Source organism: Pinus tabuliformis, chromosome 8 (assembly GCF_031772625.1).
Source record: "Pinus tabuliformis cultivar Carrire ecotype Pingquan chromosome 8, CPIR1, whole genome shotgun sequence".
Taxonomy (NCBI): Eukaryota; Viridiplantae; Streptophyta; class Pinopsida; order Pinales; family Pinaceae; genus Pinus; species Pinus tabuliformis.
This window is the reverse complement of record NC_142294.1, coordinates 1,081,897,926-1,081,923,899: the sequence shown is the minus strand read 5'-3', so window position 1 is coordinate 1,081,923,899 and position 25,974 is coordinate 1,081,897,926. Positions and strand designations below refer to the sequence as shown.

The 25,974-nt window shown below is 38.1% G+C and overlaps 1 protein-coding gene across 2 annotated transcripts in view; it reads right to left on the bottom strand.

Annotated features, from left to right (window-relative positions):
* LOC149239082 (E3 SUMO-protein ligase MMS21-like) overlaps window positions 1-13,654 on the bottom strand; it is a 125,416-nt gene extending 111,762 nt beyond the window's left edge. Inside the window, exons 1-4 of one of the 2 annotated variants that reach the window (XM_089373317.1) lie at window positions 13,476-13,654; window positions 13,253-13,324; window positions 12,506-12,616; window positions 12,292-12,432 (exon numbers count right to left, since the gene is read on the bottom strand). In XM_089373317.1, the coding sequence (XP_089229443.1) occupies window positions 12,292-12,432; window positions 12,506-12,616; window positions 13,253-13,324; window positions 13,476-13,550 (399 nt within the window). In that variant the 5' untranslated portion in view covers window positions 13,551-13,654. The remainder of the gene's footprint in view (window positions 1-12,291; window positions 12,433-12,505; window positions 12,617-13,252; window positions 13,325-13,475) is intronic. The other variant, XM_089373318.1, reaches the window with a different exon arrangement.
* Window positions 13,655-25,974: the final 12,320 nt, after the last annotated feature.

Sequence of the window (25,974 nt, the reverse complement as noted above, 5' to 3'; positions counted from 1 at the left end):
GGTTCGTGTTTGGAAAAGGAACCCAAGAGATGCATTCACTCTTAGATTTAGGGTTGAAGGTCTCTGTTAGGTTGGAGGAAGTCCATTGGGAGCCATGACTTGTGATACTTCTCTTCAATTCGAATTATGGCAACAAAGATTTGCCCACCTTCATTACAAAGCCTTACCTAATGTAAGGAAGACGGTCACAGGTATGCTTGAACTCGACTTAGATCATGACGGTGTTTGTCAGGGTTGTGCAACAGGAAAACATACAAGGGGACCATTCCCCTCAAGTCAAAGTCAAACTATCAATATTCTTCAACTGGTCCATTCTGATCTATCAGGTATGTTGCCCGTGACATCTTTGGGTGGATATTTGTACTATGCAATTTTTGTGGATGACTTCTCTTGCAAAACATGGATCTATTTCTTGAAGAAGAATGATGAAGTGTTCAAATGGTTCTGCTCTTTCAAAGCCTTGGTCGAGGATTAAACAAGGAAGAAGATCAAGATATTGAGGACCGATAATGGAACCAAATATGAGTCAAATGAATTCAACGACTATTGTAAAGAAGCTGCCATTAAGAGGGAGACCACTACTACATATAGCCTTGAGCAAAATGGTGTTGCTGAAAGGAAGAATCGAACTATCATAGAAGCCACCCGTGTCATGCTTCATCACCAAGGTCTACCGAAGTTCTTATGGGGAGAAGCTACCAACATCGTTGTGTATGTTCAAAATAGATGCCCACGTCAAGCATTGGACTTCAAGACACCCGAAGAAGTTTTCACCGGTAAGAAACCTGATGTTTTCATTTTAGGATTTTTGGTTGTCCCATATATTTTCATGTGCCGAAAGAGAAAAGAAACAAGCTGGATGCATTTGGGAAGAAAGGAACATTTGTGGGCTACAGTGACACTTCAAAGGCATATAGAATCTATGAGCCTGGTCAAAGGGAAGTGGAAATAAGTCATGATGTCACTTTCGATGAAGATTATATCCTTAGGAAAGTTCGAGATCTTCCTATCCTATGTTGCTGGAAACGTGGTACAGAGGTCCGTTTCTGTACGGAAACTGGTACGAAACGCAGAAACGCGTTTGGTACGACTGTGAAACGCGTTTCCAACCGTACTGCCACATTTCCCGAAACGAAAACGTGGCAAGTACGGCCGGAAATTATTTTCACGACTGTACAACCCACGTTTCCTCATTAACTTGTGTTTTTATTTTTTTTAGGGTATGTTAGTGACTTCTAGTTGCTTCTAGATGCGTGTCTAAAGTTATAAAAGTGAATTTTTTCCCTAGTGTTGATATGCAGTTCATCAAGAAGTTTGAGGCATATGCAATTCATGGTAATGTTAAATTCTTAAGGTAAAAGCGATATTCTCCTTTATTTTTCATTTTCATCCTTTTACTTAAATTTTTAACATTACCATGAAATGACTCAGGATGTTTGAAAGTGGTTTCGCCCTCATTGGACTTCATATGGAGAAAGTAGAATTTTAGATCTCACTCAAAATCCAGCAGACTTATCTGTTTTTCAGGATTTCAGGATTGGGGGGATTGCAATGTTTCTATTGGATTTTATCATGTACTAGGGTATGGAACTTGTATTTAATCAAGAGAATCAAGCCCTCTATGCAGGGGAAACTCCCAATAATCAAGATCATGTAGGGTACTAGGGTATAAAACTTGTATTTAATCAAGAGCACTAAAGTCGTTCGACTATGTAGGAGGAGACTCCCAATACAACAGTGGTCCTTCTAAAGAATGGGATGTGGATGCAGAAAATCCTGATTTGGATCTCCCTTGCAACCTTATAGTCTTTATTGTACTTGCAGCCTCATATATTAATATAAATAAAGGCTGATTTTGAGATTTGGATATATAATAAAGGTTGCTTTTGGATATTCCGATATTTTTATTTTCATTATGTGATCATTCATGAGTAAATGTGATGTAAATTAAATCTTAATGTTTAAGTGTAATAAATTATAATATATCATTTATGCTTTATGATTGCACATATATATATATATATATATATATATGCGTTTCCCTGTCTCCAAAATTTGGGGAGGTCGCGTTTCGTATCGCTTCCCATTTCGGAAACTCGTACCCGTTTCCCCATTTCGTGCAACCTAGTTCCTATCCGTTTGGAGTCAACTTGTGGGGGGCCTGACGTTCTTGACGAACTCCCGTTCTGACATATGCTTCGTTGTGAACGCGTTGAGTCAATTTATGGTCGAGCCTCATCATATTCATTGGATTGTTGCTAAGAATCTCTTAAGATATCTTTGAGGCACAATCCACTATGGACTGAGATACACTGCCGGGAACTTGAGGCTACATGGATATTCAGATGTTGACTGGGCTGGCAATGTAGTGGATAGTAAGAGCATGTTTGGGTGTTGCTTCTCTTTGGGGTTTGCTTTAATATCTTGGATGAGAAAAAAGCAGAAATCAGTGACTTTGAGCACCGCTGAGGCCGAATACATTACTGCAAGTATGGCCTGTTATGAAGTTGTTTGGTTAAAGAAGCTCTTTAGTGAGTTATTTGAGCATGTGCTAGATACCACGTGATCTTCTACGACAACCAAAGTGGGATCCGCCTATCAGAGAATCTTGTGTTCCACAACTGCTCTCAGCACATTGATATCAGGGACCACTTTATCCGAGATATGGTACAACGTGGAGCAATAAGGCTCCAACACATCAGGATAGATGAGCAAGTCGCAGACATTCTCACGAAGCCTTTGGGGAAGGTCAAATTCTTAACCTTCCAAGAGAGACTTGGAGTCGTGGAAAGACCCTCCTATGAGGGTCCCGTATGAGTTGGACACTGAGCTCTGGGAGCTCCTGGGGGCTTGGGGTACTTCTTGGAGCTATGAGCAACCATAGGGTGAGTGGTTCACCTTCCCCTAATGGTGCGCTAGATACAGGGTGAGTGGTTCACCTTCCCCTATGATACCCCGTGATGGTTGACATGTGTGCAGGGTGAATAGTTCACCTTCCCCTACGATTGTCATACGCATAGGATGAATGGTTCACCTTCTCCTATGGCATAGGAGCAAGATGAGTGGTTCACCTTCTCCTGTCGATGCCCTAGCACACATCCTACCCATGGAGTCTAGGACTCATGGGAAGTACCTCTCATCTAGCCAATGAGTTGGGAAAAGTGGTTAGGGACCACAGCACTACCGATGGACGCACCGTGTACTGTTGTACTCCCTATGACTGGGATGCATGGTGTTCAACAACTTGATCTAGGATCAAGGACTGACTTTTGTCAGTGAAGAGTGGTAAGTTCTTATGACTCACTCTCGATCACTTCTTCATTATTACTTCATGGTTCAGCAAAGCAGCGATGACAAAGATGGTACATGATGACAGGATGGTATGATGATAGCAGATGGATTGGCAAGTGGAATTTTCCCTAGTTGAGAGGGAGTGTTAAAATTGGCAACTAGGGCCAAATTCCACCTTAGGACAGCTCATATGTTGGAGATGATTATTGCATTGGATTCCTCTTTTCAAGGGGTCCAATATTGATATAAAGATCATCTCATTCGAACAAGCAGAAGTGGAATTTTGAATTTATTCTCTCTCATGCACAAATTGTCAAGGTCGGCCTCAGTCAAATGTAGGCTTAAGAAGCCCAATGGATGTGTCTCCTCACCCTCAACGAATTGCATAAATAGGAGTGACCTCTCTCCTCATTTGGACATCACTCATCACATCATTCTTCTCTCTCTTCTCTTGATTGGTTCGTACAGCTTGGGCAGCCTCTCTCTCTCTCCCATGTGTAGCATAAAAGGAGCACGAAAATTTCAAAAGTGCGGGCCGAAATTTCAGAGAAATAGGCTAGCGTTGACCAAGGCTTATTTGACCATCTTTGACTTCGATTTTCAAGGCAGAATTTTGATTTTCCTAAGCCGAGTTGATGAGCACAGAAACCAAGGTGTTTTGGGTAGTTTGACCAGTGTTGACCTCACCATTGACTTCAAATTTGACCGCAGAAAAGTACAACAGTATTTCTCTCTCCTTTGACCGAGTTTAACCGAGTTGTTTTGGGCTGGCTTTGACCTCTAGTTCAGGCCGAGTTTGACTTAGGTTGACCAAGCCACATTAAGGACATGTCGCTGCTTCTTTGACCAACGTTGACTTTCTGGTTACGGCTGAAGTTTCACTACAGTTGATTGCAAATTTGTCAAGGCTGTTTTGAGCAAGCTACTTTGATATTTGTACTCTCTCTCTGCTGAACTATTGAATCATAATAAGAAGATTTGATCAAAGAGTTTTCCCCACATTGGGGTTTTTCCCTGGCATCCACCAAATCTTGGGTCCTCTTGTCTTGACTTGTCTTCTGCACTTGTTTTTATGTTCTATCTGCATTTGTTGTCAATGTGATTAAGTTAATGTGATTGCTACTATAAATAATTGGAAACTGTCATTGGGCTTATTGACCACTGGAGTGACACCTGATGATTATATGAAGACTCCATGCCCAAGGATGATCCAAAGAACACTTGTAACGTCAGATTTCATCAATCAACAAAGTTTTTTAACTCCACTTCTATTTTCTCATCATCTTTCTTGTACCCAGATTCCACACCCTACGGGGAATTGTAATAAGTGATACTAGTAATGATGAGTTTTGAGTCTGTAATAGCCTAATAGGCCTAGGATGTTGGGATTCGATCAGCAAATGAGTACAGCTTGGAGTATTTTTTTTATCTGGTTAATTATCCCTTCTTTTTCAGAGGCAGATAATTTTCTAGGTTTTTTCACTCACGTTTTACCCCAAAGTCGGGGTGACGGTTTGAAGGTTGAGCCCCTGACACATCTTAGTGTCTAGAGTCTATATATTACCATACTAGATCACACACAAAAATTCGTGGAATTTGGTTAGGTCTAGGTAGTCATTTTTTATTTTTTTAGATTTCTCGCAGATCAAAAATCGCAAATAAAATTGTATTTAAATTGTAATAAGTGTAGCCTAGAGAAGTTGTATGGGGTATGAGTAATCAAAATTACACCTCTCATCCTCAACTTTCTACTATGACACACTTAGAGGGGTTAAAAATGTGTTTTGAACTCTCAAAACCCATTTTTCCTAAGTTTAGTGGGAAATTTGGCAATTAATTAAGCGAGAAATTAAATAAATGGAGAAAAATAAATATCCACACATGTTAAATGTTGTGGAAATGAAGTGGAAAATTATGGGGGAGTTAAAGTGAAGTCTCAAGGTGATGTGGACTCCTAAAATCAAGGAAAGGACGTGCTCAAATAAAATCAAATTTCTTGCATTAAAGGAGAAAGTTGCTTACTTGGAAATTCGAATTTGTGAAGTTAATGCACATTTGGGAGGATTTGAGAGAATATTTGGTGGAAATTTGTGTGGAAAATTGTCCCCCACATGGGTTACCACCCATATACACTTGTCATTCTCTCATAAAATTCGAATTTGGCACATAAGGGAAGAAGAAAATGATGTCCACTTGCCAGAATTTGATTTGTACACTTGGCATTGGAGCTCCATTCAACAAATTCAAATTTCTCTTTGGGATTGTCACCTCATGCCACTTGTTTAACCACTTCTACATTGGGATTGGCTCCAATGCCATTTGTCATTGTCATTGGGATTTGCTCCTAACTCTCTATATAATAGAGCCATGGGCTGGGCTCTCATATTGTATCATGTAATACGAGCTATTGTGCTTAAAGAGACTCTACGAGATTGTATTCACTACTTGAAATATAATACAAGAGTCTTTGGGGTAAAGCGTGATGGTGTTCTTCTCCTTGCATGTGTGGTAAATTCTTGACTTGTTGTTATGCTTCTATTAATTTCCTCATGTCATTATTTCTTTCATGCTTGTTTCAAGTTATGTTAGTATGCAGTTATCTCATATTAGCATAAGAATTAATTATTTGCTTTAGGAAAATAAATCTTCTAGTGGATAATAGATGTATCTCTAGGAATTTTTTCCACTGCACTTATTTAATTTCATGTTGATTTAATAATTTGTGGTGAAATTTTGCAGATGAATCATTATTTGGTCGAGTTTTTCAAACATGAGGGGAAATTCTAGGAGAAATCAACCCATTTTTGAAAAATATTCAAGGAGAACTTGCATGTTTTGAATTCCAAAGTCTCATCTATATCTTATTTGTGTCTTGCAGGGATTCTTTCAAGTTTCTTAAAACTTTTATTTCTTGCATCAAAATATCAAACTTGGAAAAAATTATTTTTTACATATTGTACTTTATTTATCAATATCTGGTTATTTCAAAGAGCTAAGTCATGGCTAGTCAAAGAGGAGAGCTTGCTCATTCTCTTTGGCCTAACCTCTTATAAATTCTTTTTGTAACATACTTCGTTGTCATCTTGGTTTAACATTTGAGTTATTTTTGTATCCTTTTGAGCAAGATAGGTTCCATGCTTTGATTTGTAGACTTATTCATCTTGAAAGAATTTATAATATCTTGTGCTAACAATTTAGTGTTTCACTTTTCAGGGTTATTTTGGCTTTCCATTTGAAAGCATTTCACTTCATTTTAAGCAAAATACAATTTCATTTCTTAAAGAGCAAATACTTGGAAGGCACTGGTTGTTTATGTATTTCATGTTTATCTTATGTATTTATGGTTATTTCTTATATCAATTTTGCTTATAAATCTTAAAGAAATAATCTATTTAACTCTAACAATTCTCCTAGAAATTCACATATTTTAACTTAACTTTTCATTAGGGGCCACCCCCCTTAGCTAACCTAGGAGATAGCTCAAACGGAGAGAGTCGGGATTAGTGTGACAGCCTCTTCTCTGAGTTCCCAGCAACTAACCACACCTTGTGGGGTTGAAAGCTTCTCTCACTGACTTGTAGGTAGGTGTAGGCGGTAGGGTCAACAGGGCTGATAAGGAACATTGAAGTAAATTGTGCTAAAGCATAGAACATACCATTGTTATCTAAAATTAACAATTTTCCAATGTTGCGAACATCGGCATCAGGATAAAATCGGCAAGGGTCCGAAAAACCAAAAAATCTTAAAAATCGGGAAAATATCGGTAAAAATCGATAAACATCGGCAAAATCAAGATACCATCAAAATATTCGTAAAAATCGGCAAACATCAGCTAAGCCAAAAAATCGTGATTTTGAGATAAAATCAGGATGTTATCGAGATGTTCGCAACACTGCAATTTTCCCTATTTAATTTGTGAGTAAAACCTAATTTAAAATGTAAGTATTGTAATAATCTATAGCCATAGGTTAACATAATCAAGGTCTAAAACCATAATTAACCTAGTGGCCTCCCCACTTTTCTTGATCCTGTCTTTCCTCATCATAGGGTTTCTCAGTTTAGTCCTAAAACTAAGTGGCATCAACACTCCTCTCTTCCCCCCACTTTAGTAGCATGTCTACACTTGGGTGGCCGTCCATCCCTACCCTCACAATGTGTGCAATAGCACAAATACATTCATTCACTGCATCCTCACTTTTCTATAAAAGAAAGTAGAGGCAAGGAAAACAATCCAGCTATATTAATTATTTCGTCTCCTTGTTGTCACTCTAATCCCTTAAGATCTAGTTATTGAGAGCAAGCACTTGTGTTTCATGTACTGGTTGGATTTTTCAATCATAGTTCTACTCCATTTGGTCCTAAGTAGTTGTAAGATTCTTGGATCCCCCAAAATCCTTAGGCATGTTGATGTGTTCTCACTTGCTCGGAACTTCGTACTTTTTACAGCGATGAGCAATTAAGACCTAATCTACATTCTTATGGATACCACATCATGAATACGTGTGTAACTATCTCCATCTTTTTGCATTGCTTTTACTTGCTCTTATTTTGATTTTTGAAAGCAATGAATTTGTAGGATTTAAACAATTTATGTTTGCTCTATTAGTTTTATTTTCAAACATTCATTAACTCCATTTCAAGGACAAGGCAACAGTTACTTGTAAATTTAGTTGATTGTAAGCATAATCCTAAGGCAAAATAATTGAAACTGTTTGCAAACTAGTAAATTAAATAGTTGAATAATAAGATTAATACTTAGCGTCAACTATCAAAGGTTTATTTTAAGTGTTTTCCTTGCTTTTTGTGCTAAGTTAGCCAGTTGTTCTGTAATAATTATTGTAGAAATAGGAAGAAAAAATAGCAATTTTTTAATTTGTATTTACTTGGTTCATCATAAAAAAATATTTGATTTTTATACTATTTCCCTAGCAATTTAGGCAAGTTTACCTTGCTGATCTGCAAATTTTAGTGAAGAAACAAAGATAAACATAGTGAAATTTTCAACTTCTAAGCTTGCATCATAATACACGTTCAAAATTTTATTATTTTAAGTGTCTTCCTCAAGTTTTGGGGTACTTTTCCTTCTTGTTCTGCAACTTTTATTGCAGAATCAAAGGGAGGTTATCACCTATTTGTGAGTTCTTACATTGACTTTATCATTTATTTTCATAAATTAGGCTTCTAGTATTGCTGTCTTAACGTTGTACTTGCAGATTCTGGTTTATTTAATGCAGAATAGCAGCTTTTATTCGCTGATATCCAGTCATATTTACCACCTAAATTCCATTTCTGACACCTTAAATTATCGGGGATTCCCCAAAGAGGTTGGAAAAGCACCAACCCAAAGCAAGAGGAATTGACCGAGGTGACATTGGCTCTTTTCCTATAGATATTTGGACATGTCTTTTCAGGAAAGGTATTTGAGGATGATAACAGCGTGGCATAAGTGACCTTGGTACTTTTGAGCAAATGTTTTGAAAAGATTTAATATTTCTGAGCCATGAGTGCATACCACTACAATAGGCACTTTTACAATTAAATCAACAAATATGTTGATGGCCAACACTATGAACTGTTCACGAGAAAAAGCTTACTCAATAGCCATAATAAAGTCACCAAGCTCATTTTCACATGACTCAATTCAAATTTCAGCCAGAAGGTCAAACTTGACTTGTAACTCAGCAAAGACTCCAAAGTCAACCTGACGAAGACTCGGCAATTAGAAAAATACTAAAAATACACATAATTTTCAGAAAAGTACCAATATTTTTCATTGAACTATAGATGAAACATTACACTAAATATGATGCAAAAATAACCTAAGTTGCACTGAAACAGATACAAATACGGGGTTTGAAACAGATACGGCAAATTTTCAAAAATCTGGATACGATACGGCAAGGAAACGACACACACACACATATATAAGAATTTCATATTACCATTCATCTTTTAGAATCTAGATTCTATATCTAAAAATACATAATCATCAACATGAATTCAACATAAACAATCATCATCATCAATTGAGCATAAACATTGTCATCATCGTTAGTGATTTTTATAACATTCAACATATTATCATCATCATTAGTGATTATTACAACATTCAACATATTATCATCATCATTAGTGATTATTACAACATTCAACATATTATCATCATCATTAGTGATTATTACAACATTCAACATATTATCATCATCATTAGTAATGTAATCAGAAATGCTACAGCCTCCTTCAAAGAACGTGTCATGCATGGCAGATGGTATTTGTCATCCTTCCATAGCAATTAGAAGGCCCATGGGATCATTGGGATATTCTGTCAAGACCTATTTGAACATTTCAATCTTCTCAATGTCAGCTTGGTCTCTTGACTATATGTAGGCAAAAGATTGGCTAGAAAAGATCTGTTATCTTGGAGGTATTTATGAAATCAAGAGCAAAATCAATTACAATTAATAAAACCTTAACCAAACTAAAAATTAATCGCTCAAAAAGATCTCTTTACGCAGACATTCATCAAACCCTTTTGTTTGTATCTTTGAACATTTATCTTTTTTGAGGAGTAAGAAGCCTTGATAAATATATGGAGTGTTGTTGTTTCTAGATTTAGAAGAGAGGTTATGAGACTATGTTTATAGTGAGTTTATTTGCAAATCTGATTTCTTCATTTTTATTATTAATTAATGGCTATACAAATTTTCACGCTTTTTAACATTGTAAGGGTGGATTTCGATCACAATTTTTCGTGGATCCGTTTCTGGATTTCTGGAAACGGATCCAAAAAAATTAAAAACCCTTGAAAACGTATCTAATTCCAAATCCGAAGTTTACAATTTTTTGTAATGGCACAAAAACTTTTTACGGCGTTTCAGACAAGAATCGTATCCATTTCCTTTTCAGTAACGGGGATCCAAGTTTTCGGCAAATTCTTCAGGCGTTTCCGACATCTTAGAAAATAACAAACCTAATCTACCACATTTGTATAATTATGCACAACATTAATAAAAACCAATGTTCCACCAAGGTTCCGAGACGAGGGGGCGAGGGAGCAAGGAGGTGCGGGAGCCGCCTATGCAAAAGCTCCCCACCATTTTTCAGGAAACGTGGGGGAGCATCAGGGTCTTAAAAACTTGTAAATATAAAATATAATTTATTAATTGAGTCCACTATGACACGGGTTTGAATTGAAAACGCTGCAAAGCATGATCATTGATAGGAATATCATTAACTAAATTTCTAATATCATATAAATTTAAAATTCTAATTTATAATCATACATCATAAACTAAACAATCTATTACAATATTCACCAAATCAAACCAAACCACTTAAACTAAACAATCTATTACAAAATTCAATCCCAATTTTACCCATAACAATCAAATCTATTGTTTTCTTTTAGACTTGCAAGAAAAACTTTATAAAGCACGGTGTGAAATTAAGGATGAGCCGCTTAGCAATACAATTTTTCTCACAAGCCACGGTAATCTTCCCTCGAAATCCTTAGCTTCTTACGGGATTAAAGGCCATGTGGTCTAAGCAGGCGTTGCTTCAAACTTTCAAGAACAACTGCTGCTTAATAGCATAATTATATTCATTTCAAATCTCCAAAGATCTCAACAATTCATACATAAACCAGAGTCCAGACACATATATTAAGTCAGCGAAAGAAATCGTTGTATCTATAAAGTCATCAAAAATACAAATATAATGCTGAAAAGGGAGCGTCTTCAATCAACCACTTTCTTCCAACGTGTATATACATTCTATATGAAATTTTCGTACACCATTTCGTCAAACGAATACGCACATCCTAGAGTTTATGTATATATATTTGGAGTGATCAAAGTACGGTGTTGTCCAACGATATAGGAATGCGAGTGACGTTATTTAAAGAATATGAGGGTGGTGCATGTACTTATACCTTGGAGACTCTGGTATCTAGAAATATTAACAATTATATTACTTATTAGTGACGGGGTTGAGCCGTTTCTTCATCCTGCAACAAAACGTGCTCTACATATGTGAGATCAGGATACGACTTGATGTTGGAATCTTACACCCTATCATATTATCAACCTCCAAAACGTTAGCAGTGGAAGATGTAGACGGGAAACAACCCCCCTCATCCCCCTTTTCATAAACGCTCCCTCAGGAAAGGGAAACGACCCCCTGAGTTTCCTCATTTTTGGGAGCATGGGGAAACGTCCCCTACTCGTCCCCAAGTCCTCGGAGCACGGGGGAGCGAGGAAACTAGACCCTTGGGGGGGGGGGGGAGTCCCCGTGGAACACTGATAAAAACACCATGGACAATGGCATGAAGTTATTATATAATATATACACGATATCGTGCCCTAGCAGCAGTCGTTTGATGATATCGTGCCCTAGCATGCTCCAAGATGCCCTTGGTCTCATAAAACACCAAAAGCTCTAGTCCAAAACCCGACTCTAAAACTCACTCGAAGAAAAAAAAATGTGAGGGACAAACAGCCTTTTGGCCTTTTATAAATTATAATATAGGTTCAATGTCTGACTTAGGTTGCCCAGTCTGACCTTGGTTGACCTATCGAACCTGGTTGAGTTTGATCGAGACTCAATGGCTCTAGCACAGTCCTGTAAGGCTTCCTGGTTCTGATCAGATCAAACCCAGGTCGGATCAGGTCAATCCATGCTTTGTCGAGTTAAATAAGGAATGGACAGGTCGACCCCATCTCAGTCAGGTTCTGCTACTCACCATATATTGTATGCCTCTTTATCAAGTGGTTACAATAACCTATGATGGAGAACCAAGCCATTGAAAGACATAATCTCCACGACAGATTGTTTAACACTGAGATCAAAACCTCCAAAAACAATCTAGTTGAACTTGGGGCTCATATTGTGCACACAGACAATTACTACACCGAGATTACTCTACTGACAAGAAAGGTTCCTAATGCCAACCAGCCAACAAAATATTCAACAACATGTTTATTCTGAAAATGTCAAGCTTACCCAAACTGCTTCCTTAAACTGCTTATAGAACACATGATTTTCAGGTACCGAAGGGGAATCTGCTTCAAGCTGGGTAATATGTTCGTCTAAAAGCTTCTTAAAATCCGTCGCCTTCCTACCAGAAAACACAAAACACGACCACTGCTCAAATAGGTCAATATAGAGACATTAAAAGGCGTAAAAATATTCAAGGAAAACCATTAAAGCTAAATACCTCATTTGAAGAATTGTATTCTCTGCCGATTGACTGAAGGGCTGAGCTTAGCCGTACGATGTCGTCAGAAACAGGAATCAATTCTAGAGTGGCTTCATCCAATTGCTTCACCTTTTATGGTCCCAAAAAATACCAATACCATATCAAGAAATACTACTTGTAAAGTAAACCCCAAATCTACCCGAACATCTAATTTTACAGAAAACAGATATAAGATTCACAAAGGCATCGAAACATAATAAACCTCGGATACAACCAGATTAATTAAAACTGTTTTATGGCACACAAAGTACTAAACCCCGAATCCACCCGAACATCTAATTTTACAGAAAACAGATATAAGATTGACAAAGGCATCGAAACATAATAAACCTCTGATACAACCAGAATTGTTAAAACTGTTTTATGGCACACAAACTACTAAGCCTTTCAATCGCCAACCGCGATGAAAAGCCTGTGCACTACGTTCAAAAAGGGCAAATTCTCACTGCTCATTATTTCAAACTAAACTGGCACACACAAATGCCACAAGAAGTTGCCTGACATAATCTAATAATTATTCCAACAATGGCCCAGGATACGAGGAATTTGGAACATTTCTATAAGGCTACAAATTAACAGAACAACTTGGGTGAGCCAATGTAAGGATAATTTCAAGAATAGTTGAATCGAGTAAGGCTATGAAAATCCACGCAGAAGATCATTTAAAACCTGACATAAATGTCAAACAAAGAAGAGAAAACTTACCATATCAGAACGGTTCTCCCTTTCTAAGTCCTCTGCAATCATTTTGATTGTCACCAACGAGTTCCGAACGTCCTACCAAAGGAACAACTTTACTTGGAAATCAAAAATATTAACTAAAATAGACATTTACAGAATAAATCTGCCCATGAATAACAGATTGTTCAATGAATTTTATAGTACAATTGATCAATGATGCAGTTTGACATTCACTGTTTCAACTTACTGCTATCAGTGATTGGTTGGATGCCTCTAAGCTGGAGATAGTAACACCGACTCTATCTGTTGTAGGCATCGCCATTTTCAAGCGCTGCTATCCACCTCCCAGCGTGAAGCTCTTCAACTCTCTCCCTCCAATCTTTTTAGAATAGGTTATGACTGAAATTAAGAAAAAAGTTTGTGTGAGCTGTGAATTGTGCTTGACAACGTTAAAATTATGAGCGACGAGGTGGCTAGTACGTGGCAAAAAAAATAGGCATTATCTAGTGATGCCACAAATTCGATCGGAGGGTATATTTTTGGCCGGAATTTAGTAAAAAAATTCAAAAAAAAATAGAATGTTGAAGTGTTTAATTTTTTTATAGTGGAAATGGATTCAACACCATCACCCACCATGCAACTAAAATCTTGAAGTTTGAAAGTTGTAAATTTTCAAAAAATTCTGCCCAATTTTGTCCTAATCTGGCCAGAATTTCCATTATTTTCCAGGGAATTTGTGAGATTTTTAGACTAACTTTTGAAAGAGGACAAGGTTTTTATATAAAATAAACAAGTTATAAATAGTAGAGGGTTTTTGTGTTTTATTTTATATATATTTAAATTAAAGTTAAAAACAATAAAGAAAAAGATTTTTTCAAAGAAAAAAGCATCATGGATTATATTGAGACAATATAAAAACCAACATAGGATACAAAAAAGTGGCAAGAGAAGCCACGATCCAGGACATTGAGAAAATAGCAGAAAACAGATGTCCGAGCAAGCCCCATATACGGAAGAACAGATACCTACATCATGGAGAAACAGGAGCATAAAACATATACAAACACATTTACAGCAGGTTCAGGAATATGGAAAAGATGCACAAAAAATATAACCGGGATAATCATTTTCCAAGAGCAGCCAGGAAACCACATTCACCGATGATTCCAAAAACAATATCATAGTCATGTAGCAGTCCCGTGCTAATTGGCCAGCTGTTTTGGAGATGAGTCGAAAATAGCAATGATGCGATGCAAAATGGATCTATAGGGATCTTTGGAGTCTCGGAAGATTTTGTGATTCCTCCACTTCCATGCGCACCATAACATAATAACGATGAGAAAACGCCTTGGCTCCCTTTGACTGCACCACCATTCGAAAGCTGCATGGATAGAAACAAAAACAACATGAGGAAAACCAAAATTAATGGCCAGATCATACCAGATTTGTTGAGAGGATTTGCATTGGAAGAACATGTGGAGATTTGACTCTTCGTCTGATTCACACATCGAACACCTGCTTGGGCCATGCCAGCTTCGTTTCCTCAAGTTGTCCCATGTCAGGTTCTTGTTGTTAAACACCAACCATGCGAAGAATATCATCTTAGGGGGGCACCCCGATTTCCAGAGAGCCATTGGAAATATAGAGCTTTTATGCGGAACCCTTGAAGAAATAAAGTCAAAGTAAATATCTTTTACTCTGGCTGTCACCTGTGCATTTGACATGGACCAAGTTAGGTGATCAGTCGTTCCATCACGTTGAATCCCGCTACCCTTTAGAGCATCTTTGACAGCTTTCCATGAAGAGCTCAGATCGCCTGGCAGACGAAGATCAGAGGCATCCTTCCATAAAGGATCAAGACCGCACCATTCAGAGATAAGTTTATCCCATGTAAAAATACCATTTCTGTGAAGGTAAAATAAGAGGATTTCAGGAAATGAAGTGATTCCGCGACTGCAGGCAATAGAATCAAGACCAATTAAGATATTGTTTCCAGTGTGAATCCTCCACCTTAGATTCTTTAAAAAGTATTTCTCAACCTTCCGAAAACTAAGCCAAATGGCTGATCCATGTTTGGTTCCAATTGCTCCAGTTCTGTACCAATGTTCCAGATTTTTGCCTTTCATATATTTTAGTTTAACAGTGGTACTCCATGGTCCATCCCCAAAGATCCCTCTCCAGAGCGATTTACATAATAGAGCCTTTCCAAAAGCCCTCAAGTCCATTAAGCCCCAACCCCCAAGGCGCTTAGGCAATGAAATTCTATCCATTTTGGAGAGATGGAACTTTGTCTGTTCAGATTTTCCACCCCAAATAAAATTTGTCGTAACCTTGGTCAACTTGAGAATAGTGCTTGCCGGGAGGAAGAATAAATGAGCCCAATAAACGACCATCTGCATTAAAACAGATTGAGAGAGAATGACTCTACCTGCCAAGGATAGACTCCGATGTTCCCATGCAGATATCTTTCTATAATATCTTTCTGTCAGCCATTGCCAGTCAAACTTGGAATAACCCTTAGCTTTGAGATGAAAACCTAAATATTTGAGGCCCTCCTTGAGCAATCTTGACTCAATACCGAATAACTCAGAAATCCAATTCACCATCTCCATGTTGGCATCGTTGTGATATAAAGAGGATTTCCCTTTGTTGATAAAAAGCCCGGAGGCTCTTTGGAATCTTTCAAGAATATCTTTTAAACACGTCCACGATATTCTACATAGCATTGCAAATAAGAGCACATCATCAACGAAAAGGTTGTGAGAAATGAAGTTTTGCCTGCAAATCTTAATAGGCTTGCATCTGTTTTCAGCGACCGCCATGTTGATGTGGATGCTTAGAGAGTTCATGGCCAGAATGAATAAAAGAGGCGAAAGGGGACATCCCTGACGCAAACCTCTCTCAGCTTGAAAATAATGAGAGGGAATACCATTGATAATGACTGCATAGTTTACGTTCTCTACGCAGGCCATGATCCATCGGATGGCATTGGATCTCAAACCAATCTTAGCCAGAAGACATTCAATATACCCCCAGTCTAAGCAGTCGAAGGCTTTCTGCAAGTCTATTTTCATGATGGCCGCTTCTGTGTTTTGAGAAGACATAGAGAACAGGCACTCCTGTGTATTAGCCACTGCATCCAAAATATTGCGGCCCTTCAGAAAAGCATGTTGGTCCTTTGATAAAAAGGAGGCCAGAGTACCTTTTATTCTTTCAGCAATGATTTTAGTGATGATTTTGAAAGAGATGTTGCATAATGATATCGGTCTGAAATCATGAAAAGATTCTGCCTCTCCCTTTTTCGGAATTAAGGCAATCAAAGTGGAAGAAGTGATATGGTGAATGCTGCCAGACATCCTAGACGCTTCCACCATCCTCAGCAGATCATGCTTGATGAGGTCGAAAAAGTGGGTGAAAAATTCGATTGTCCAGCCATCGGGGCCTGGGCTCTTATCTTTCTTGAAGGACTTCAAAATTCCAAGAAGCTCATTCTCTGTGACAGGCCGAAACAGGGCCTCATTCTTTTCGTCGTCAAACATCTGGGGAACCACTTCAATACCCCATAGGATGTCCTGAAAAGCAACATCTAACCTTCTGCTGAATTGTCTCTTAAAATGTCTTACAACTTCCTTTGTGATGTCCTGTTGGGAAACAAGAAAGCCTCCATTTCCATCCCTTATCTTCCAGATGGCGTTTTTCTCACGTCTGGCGTTTGCATATTTGTGAAAAAACTTCGTGTTCTTATCACCTTCTTTGAGCCATAATGCCCTGCTTTTGAGCCTCCAAAAAGATTCCTCCTGCTTCAGCAATTTATATTTTTTCCTTTCAAGCTCTCTTATGCTACATTTCATGCTGAAGGAGCACGAGCTGGCATCTGACAATTTTAAAATGTTGTCCAGCTCCTGTTGCACTGTCTGAAGATCCTGCCTGTCTTTTTTCCTTTTTTCAGTTTGCCATTTCTTCACCAGCTTTCTCATGGCGGCCATCTTATCTCTAAATGTTAAAAAAGGGAGAGACATAGCTTTTGCTGATAGCTCTTTCCATGCCTTAGAGATGTGCTCATTAAAGGTCGGGTCCTGTAATAGAGTTCTATTGAATTTGAATGGATACCCCATTCTGAAACTTTTTTCCCGCCAGGATAAAAGAATAGGCCTGTGATCGGATACAAGTGTATTCCCCACTGATGAATAAGGCATGCCCATTTTATCTATGATGCTGATATGCACTAAAAACCGGTCAATTCTTTTTGCGATATAGGCATTATCAGTTCTGCCATTTACCCATGTTGGCTTCATTTCCGATGGGACAATATCCACCAAATTCTTATTTAGAATCTCGAGCTTTATGCTATCTGCGAGCGAGTCTTTTTTCTTACAGCTACCCCAACATTCCTCCGAGCTCAATGTTATATTTAAGTCGCCTGCAATGATCAGATGTTCAATATCAAACATATCTGAGGCGAAGAATCTTTCCCAAAAAGGAGCTCTATTCTTATAAGGCGCATAAATGTTTAAGATGTTTATAGGGAAATCTTTGCCCCTAATGGAGGCCGAAATGATGATTCCTGCAAAACACCTGTATGCTTTAGCTTTGATCCGATGAGGATCCCATAGAGTTGCTAAGCCTCCTGACAGACCTCTTGCCTCTGTGGCCACCATATACCATGATGGAAACATTTTCCTAAAGTAAGAAATGGAAGCCTCACGACTGTGCATAGTTTCTTGGATAAGAATTATTCCCGGCTTGGAGGAGTAGAAGAAGTTCTTCAGCGTTAGGAATTTAGGGTCAACGCCGAGACCCCTGATATTCATATTACAATTAAAAAATTTGATTATTATATTTTATAGAAAGAAATTATTTTAACATCCACAAGGCTAAAGGTAGCCTATGGGATAGATTGCTTCTTCATTTGGTTGATGTATTCGGTCATTTTCCTATGAAGCCTCACAATAAACGCTCCTAGCTTCTCGACAAACCCCTCGCTAAATAGATTACCCCAACACCTAGTTGCATATTTGCATAACTTTCCCTGTTGTTTCTTAAGGTCTCGCATTCTAAAATGCAATGTTTTTTTGTTTCCACTTTTCCGAAAGAACAAAAAATACATGTTCTTTCCTCTCACACTTCTTTTGGCATTTTCCAACACTATGTTTCACAACGGAGTTGATGAGAATTAGTCCTTAACTGAGCAATAAGAATTTTGGCTCTCCAAGAAATATTGGCCTCTGTGTACACTTTTTGTTGATGATTATGAGTGGGATTGAACACTTCAATATAGTATTTTTTCTTTCTCCCTAGCTCCTTATCCCAAGTACGGTTGTGGAACTTATCCATAACAAAATCTTTTATCTATTTTCTGTTTATGGGACACGCGTTCATGCAAATACCCCATTTACTAAACCATTTGTTATTTTGTTGCATCCAAGTCTTTTTTCTTTTGCACAATATGTCATTAAAGGCAACCTTAGGTCATCTTCCCTCTTCCATTCTCACAATTTTTTTTTAAATACCTTATTACTCGCACCATAGTAATTGCTTCAATAGGAGCAGCTCCTATTTCACTTAACAAGATAGCATAAGGTACTGCACTTTTAATTTTGAATTTGTTTGTAATCAAACGCTTCTTAATTTTCTCAATTTGTTTCCACTGCATGTCAGATGTATTGCTGGCCTATAGTTCACAACCATAGAGAATCATCGAAATCACTAGAAGCCCAAAAAGAGTTTGAATGGTTTTCCAGTACCATAACTCTGTCTCTCTACACCTATTTTGAAAAGCATAAAATGATTTCCAACCCCACAAAGTTCTTTTCTTTCTACAGCCATCCTAGCTTAGATTTTTGTTGAAGTCAATTCTGAGGTATTTGTAATCCGCAACTTCTTCCAGAATGTTGCCTTTAAAGTAGAACTTATGTTGGTTGTGTTTTCATTTTTTAGAGAAAACCACTACTTTCGTTTTGCTAATATTTACTTGCATCCCCACCTTTCCACAAAAATTCTTAAGGGATAGTAAGTGCTCTTGCAAACCAAGAGCAAATTTAGCAATCAGAATAACGTCATCTGCATACAAAAGTAGCCTTATAACAAACTTGCTCAAACAGATACCATCACCCCCTTGCGAATTTAACCACTCCTCAAGCTTGTCGATATATAAACCAAAAATGGTAGGAGACAGTGGGCAACCTTGCTTGACCCTGATATCTCTTCTAAAACTTTCATAAATGTCGGCTGAAGTTATAATTTTGACTTTCACCTCTTCATACAACCTTTGCACAACTACTCTCAAATGTTTAGGAACCTCAAGTTCCTTCATTCTATGACAAAGCTTATCTTTAGAAACCGTGTCAAACGTTTTTTCTGAAATCAACAAAATAACAAAAAACTTCTTCCATTTTCTCCCAAAATTTTTCAATGATGTGCCTTAAAGTTATATAATGATCAACTGTGGAATGTTTAGGCCTAAAACCTGCTTGCCCTTTAGCACACTTATCTCCTTCTTCTGCCCACTTGCTTATTTTATTTTCTAACATGCTTCCAAATAACTTTGCAAACAAAGGTTTATCATTATGGTCCTATAATTGGAGGGATTATTGAAGTCATCACTCTTGAAAAGAGGTATTGCTAGACTAGTTGTCCAATATGTGGGGAACCCGTATTGTATGATGTTGTTGAAAAAAAAATTAATGTGAGGTGTAAGAATCTTTGAGCCCCACTTTAGATATTGTTGATGGTGATGGACCCGCCAACATGTAAGGGTATCTCCCCAGTAAGAAGTCCCAATTAGACCTCAAACCGTTTGGTGTAGGAGTCCCAACAGTGCGTCATATGGTAATGCTTTGACCGCGATTTTGCACAGAGGCAAGTAAGATAACTTTGTTGGTAGCAAGGGTGTGACAACTGCAGTGAGCCAAGGAAGGTGCATGAGAGGTTCTAACACACGGGGGTTGAGATGAGTGCACCCCTTGAAAACCTGTGATAACACGCAGTTAAGAATGGAACACACGAGCTAAGATGCATCACAACATGGAAGGCAAGTTAGCAAGCAATCCAAAGTGATGGTTAAACCAACACATTTCAGAAAGATTCATACATACATACACAGATAGTTATACATGCATGCGTAAGCAAACCAATACATATATCATTTAGAGTAAACCAGATAACATAGAATACAATACAACATATGCATGAAACATGGTGACTCTTGTTATATTAAGGAGTGTAAGTTCCAGTCATACAATACATCCATGTCCGACCACTAGTTCCGATAACGGATTGTTACAACCACAACCGCCTGCTCCTCCAAAGAGATATACTAGCTCTGCGTAGTGGAGAAGCCAAGTCTCATTACAATATTGTCCAAGCTCTCTCCAAGATAGTCTTATCGGAAGCATGGCTGACCAAAAGCCTTTACAATGAGTTATGAGGTTCTATTTATAACAAAGGGTGGGGTGACCCTTGACATTCCCCTTTGTGATGGTTCATCTACCCTCATGACTCTTCATCTACTCTATGACTGTTACATCCAACTATCGACACTTGAACTTCCACTTGACAAGATGTTACATTACAATGCACATGTGCTCATGTGAGACAAAATGGCTTGAGCAAGCCATGCAAGACATCACTGACACTCGGTCCGTTGTGGTGATACCAACTCTTTGACATGTTTGTGACGGTGAAGGTGATGAGCTGATGCCAAGCTTGCTCGTCCATGATGGTGTGCATGCGCTCCATGGTGACATCTTGTTGAAACGAACTCCTGCCTCCGTTGCATCTGGGTGCATTGGTGTGACTCCTCCATCCACTCGTCTGCTAACATGCACATGGTCTTATTGGGTGCGGCCGAACTAGAAACACATTGATGCATAATGTCTGTGTTAATCTTCCAGTGTGTGCTGGTGGTCATGCACATCAGCGGTCAACTACATTTTCAGCTCCAGTTGGACTTGCTTCTTGTCTTTGCCTCGGTGAGTGTGCTGAATGGGTGGGATCGCATGCGTGCGCACGATCACATGCATGTTGTTGAATTCCCTTACATGCGATTGACAACACTGCTCACCATGTTTGCTCCGTGACAGCTGTTGGGATGGATCTTTAACTTGAAGGGGCGTAGTTTCATCCGTGAGTGCATGTTGCACCCGTTGTTGTACCTGTTCTTGCTGCAACTCATTCTCTTGTCTAGGCAGCCCCTGTTCTTCCTTAAGTTGCTTCTTGAGCACATGCAACTCCTTCTATGTTCCGTTCTCTGCCTTCGTGTGATCTTCATGCCGCGTCGTCACCTCATAACTTGAGTCTCCAAAGATGTTTTCATCACAAGTGGATCTGCTTGAGCTTGCAACTTTGTTCCGCCTCTATGTTGTCAATAACCTTCCTCTTGCATTCATTGCATCCGATATGCTGCCTTTAACTACCGTTCATGATGTTGCTCGTTGTGACACTACTGTTGTCATGTCTTTATGTCCTTGTCTACGAACAACTTGATGTCTTCATGGGTAGGCAAGTGATCTGAAATTGATTGCTAGTTAATGCTATGCTAGTATCATTTCCAGATATAAAATTTTATTTGCTTTGTTTTGCTTATCCATAAAGAGTTTATCCATGAACATGTGATTGTCAATTCATCTAACTTGGTGAAATTTTGTGTTTTGCATGAACTTAAAGGAATTAATTTAAATGGCTAAACAACAACATATAAAAACACAGCAAGCACAAATAACAAAGCTCAATACACAAATTTTTGCTGAAGGAGTTCACCCCTCCTGGGCTACGTCTCCTTGGTCCAGCTTCATTGTGTGGGCCTTTGTATTAGCTTCAATAGTGCTCAAAATGTTGTTACATGCATCCAATTCTCTTGGAATCTATTCAAATGAGTTTATAACATTCAAATCTATCATAAATGACTCTTTTTTTACTCAATTTGGTTACCAGCTGCTATGGGAACGGCCTCCAACACCTGGTGGCCCTAGGCTACAAAAATCTTCAAGTGACCAAAAACACCTATAGATGACCTCTTCTACCTCTGCAACCTGCTCCAATGAGTTCCTAGCATGCTAATTAGCAAAAAATGACTATTCATTTTCGAAATTTGGCTGAGAATTGCCTCAGTTATGGCAAATCCAATTTTCCCTACAAAACCTCCGCTAAATCTGGAGAGACTCCAGTTAAATCCTCCAAATTTGGTGGTAGTTCCGGATTTGGTGGCTCCTCCAAAATCTCCACCAACTTAATCCGTCATTAACAGAGAGTTAATTAGCAGTTAACCATAATTATGGCACTAAACGCGCTTAGTGTTGGCCCTTGGACATTTCACTGAGGTCGCATGGAGAGGACGCTAGCCCCACAGGGTTGGGTCCCTCATCTCCTCGTTAGTATACGTTATGGCTTAAAATAATGTGCGTGTGCCCTTGCTTTCAATTTTTCCCTTCGTGGCTTAACAGTATTGCTTTCGAGTGGTGTGGGGGAGGTTATGTGTTCCATTCCCACCCCCCTAAGCTCTTCATAAATTTTGCCATCCAAAACTTTTATATGCCATAGAAATAATATATGTGGTTTAAAATAATGCGTTTTGGGACATATATATTGTGAAATATTGTATGGTTTAAAAATGATATAATTAATATTATATATATATATATATATATATATATATATATATATATATATATATATATATAGATATATAACCAATTTCAAAACTTAACTAGTATTCGACAATTATTCATTCCTTGGAGGTCATTGGCAAAAACTGGAGAATATTCTCTGCATGCTAACTGGGCATCCAATCAACCCTAGTAAAACTTTGACTTTGACTTTTTTTACCAAACTTTAAGAAGCTCTAACTTTTGCATAAGATGTCGGTTTTTTTAACCATTCACGGAGTCGGAATCCTGGCGACGAACTCTATCCAGTCATTCAGGCCTGAAGCAATTCTGAGCACTTTCATTTTTTAGCTAAAATATTGATCCCTGATCATTCTTCCCCACTATAAGCCTTTTGGACCCCAAAAGCTCTCTTGATCACTGATTATGTTGATGAGGAGACTGTTCCCTCATCCTTCCAGTATTTATCCATTGAATTTTTCATAATTTCATCATTTGGAGCTTTTCATAAAAAGTCAAAATTTTCGTTAATTTTGACGACCATCTATTGTTGTCTTTGACACCGTCATGCTGCAATATTTTTGAATTTACATAACAGTAATCTAATTTTGCATAAAACATCTTGTTCCTACCTTGGTCAACAATCAAAGGAAACTTGGAATCTTTCTCATCTTGCACTTTGTCTCTATGGCGATGTTTAGCTACTTTTGCCTTGTAATTGAGTCGACTCTTGCCCAAGTTTCTTCATCATTGTAATGTGCCTTTTGGAAACCAGCAATGAACATTTATGAAACCCATGCCTTCTTTTCCAAGTTGCTTTGTCCTCTTCTCTTTGACCTTTGCAACTTCTTGCACCAGCACCTTGTTTTCAACACCGCTCAACACCAATGTTGGCTGCTGCAAATGTTTTTCACCTTCTTTCAAAGGCAACCCGTTATCATTCTGAAACAACTCATTACAAATACAAGCATCTTTATGAAAAATTATGATTCAAAACATCTCTTTGTTTGATCATCAACAATGTCAAGTTTTGACTTACATTCACTAGCCTCTTTATTTTCCCTGCATTAACTAAAGAAATGTTTAGTTTCTTGCGATGAGTTCTCACAATATACTTCACCCATCTTTAAGCAAATGATATTTGTGCTCATAGCGATGAAACACCACTTTTCAGCCATACAAATATGGACTTCCCAAGATAATTCCATAAATGTCAAGTGGAATCACGTCTAACTCGACTTCATCAACAAAGTTTGCAGTAATAGCAAATCTAAAAATGCATTTCCTTGAGACCTGTAAATTGGCATCCTTAACTATCCAACCCAAAGGGTATGGTTTATGATGTGGTACGGTTTCAAGTTTAAGCTCTTTAACTAAGCCTTCTGAAATCAGGTTTTCTTGTGATCCACTATCAAAGAGCGCATCAATCTTGGTATGATTTTAGATTACTCTGACAGTGAACAACTCTTCCCTTTTGTCTTCATTTGGAGTGTTGTTGTGACTATTTGAGGAACTAGTATTTTCAACATGTTGACCTTTCAAACCCATAGGAAATTTTTGTCTCATCTCCTGAATCTGAGCCTAAGTCTTTTTCAGCTATAGCAACATTTTTTCCCTTCTCTTTGGCTTTCAGTCGATTTGGTTTTAATTATGGATGAAGTTTCCAACAGCGGTATTCCTCATGGCCAGTCTTTGAACAATTTTTGCATGTGATTTTTCCTTCTCTTTTTTGATACTTGCATTCTTCTTTCCCTTCCATTTTCCTTCCTTCTCTTTTCCCTTACCCTCACTTTCACCTTTCTCCTATATGTTTTGTTTTCCCCTTGCCTCAAGATGCTTGGCTTGCACACATACTTCATCTAAGTTGCTTGGGTTAAACATAAGGATAGTATGTTACAAATAGGAATATAAACCTCCAATATATTTCAAGTGTGTGTCTTGTGAATTCAAGTTTACTCCAAGCAATAAAGCCCTCTTCCTAAACTCTTGAGTGTAATCTTGGATTGTTTGGCCTTTAAGCTGCCTAAAATTATGCCAACTCATAATGGCTTTTTTCATATAGGCTAAAGGATAAAACTGTCTTTTAATTACATAAACAAATTCAACCCAAGTGATAGATATCTTACCATGGATTCTCATTTCCTCTTGAATCTTTGCCTCCCACCAAACTAGTTTGGCTTCTTCTAGCCTTAGTGAAGCAACCTGGATCTTTATGTCGTCTTCTTCTAGGTTTTGAATTCTGCAGTATACCTCCAACTATTGAATCCAATTGTCCAACTTTTCTGCATTCACCTCTCCATTGTACATGGGAAGTTCGAATTTTATGTCCGAATTCAGTAATGCAGTTTTTCCTTTTGGGGTTTTGGAATGAGTATGGGCAGTTGTGGTAGTGGAAGATTATGTTGTGTGAGATAGTGAAGATGATGAGGAAGATGATGAGGATGCTGGAGATGGAGGTGGCTTTCCACCATTCCCTTTGGAATCCTTCTTCTCATCTTTTTTTTCCCGTGAGCTTCCTTCTCCATGTGGAGGTTTAGAACTCTCTCCAACCATTCTGGTGTTCCTCGCTTCATAGAGGACTTTAACCATCTCAGTCAAAGAATGAAAATATTTCTTGAATTTTTCCTCTTCTGAAAGGGGACCTTCAGGCTCTCTTTCTCCAGACATAATGGCTATGGACTCAGGCTCAAAAATTTGTACTGATTGTACCTCTTCAATCTCAATTGAAGGCAAAACTTGAGGAGTTTCAAGTGCAGTTGGATTTGGAACTTTTGGTGGTGGAGATTGTGGCCTTGTGGCTCTCCTTCTTCTAGGCATTACCTCAGGAGTTGCAACCAATAACTTCCCTTCTCATTTCTGCAACTTTAACCTTGTAAGCATCACAATTTTGCAACCATTAAACCCTTCAAGCAAGCAAGCAACCTTGTGATCCGATACCAACTTGATCTGAAATTGATTGCTAGTTAATGTTGTGCTAGTATCATTTCCAAATATTAAATTTTCTTTGCTTTGTTTTGCTTATCCATAAAGAGTTTATCCATGAGCATGTGATTGCCAATTCATCTAACTTGGTGAAATTTTGTGTTTTGCATGAACTTAAAAGCATGAATTTAAATGGCTAAACAACAACATATAAAAACACAT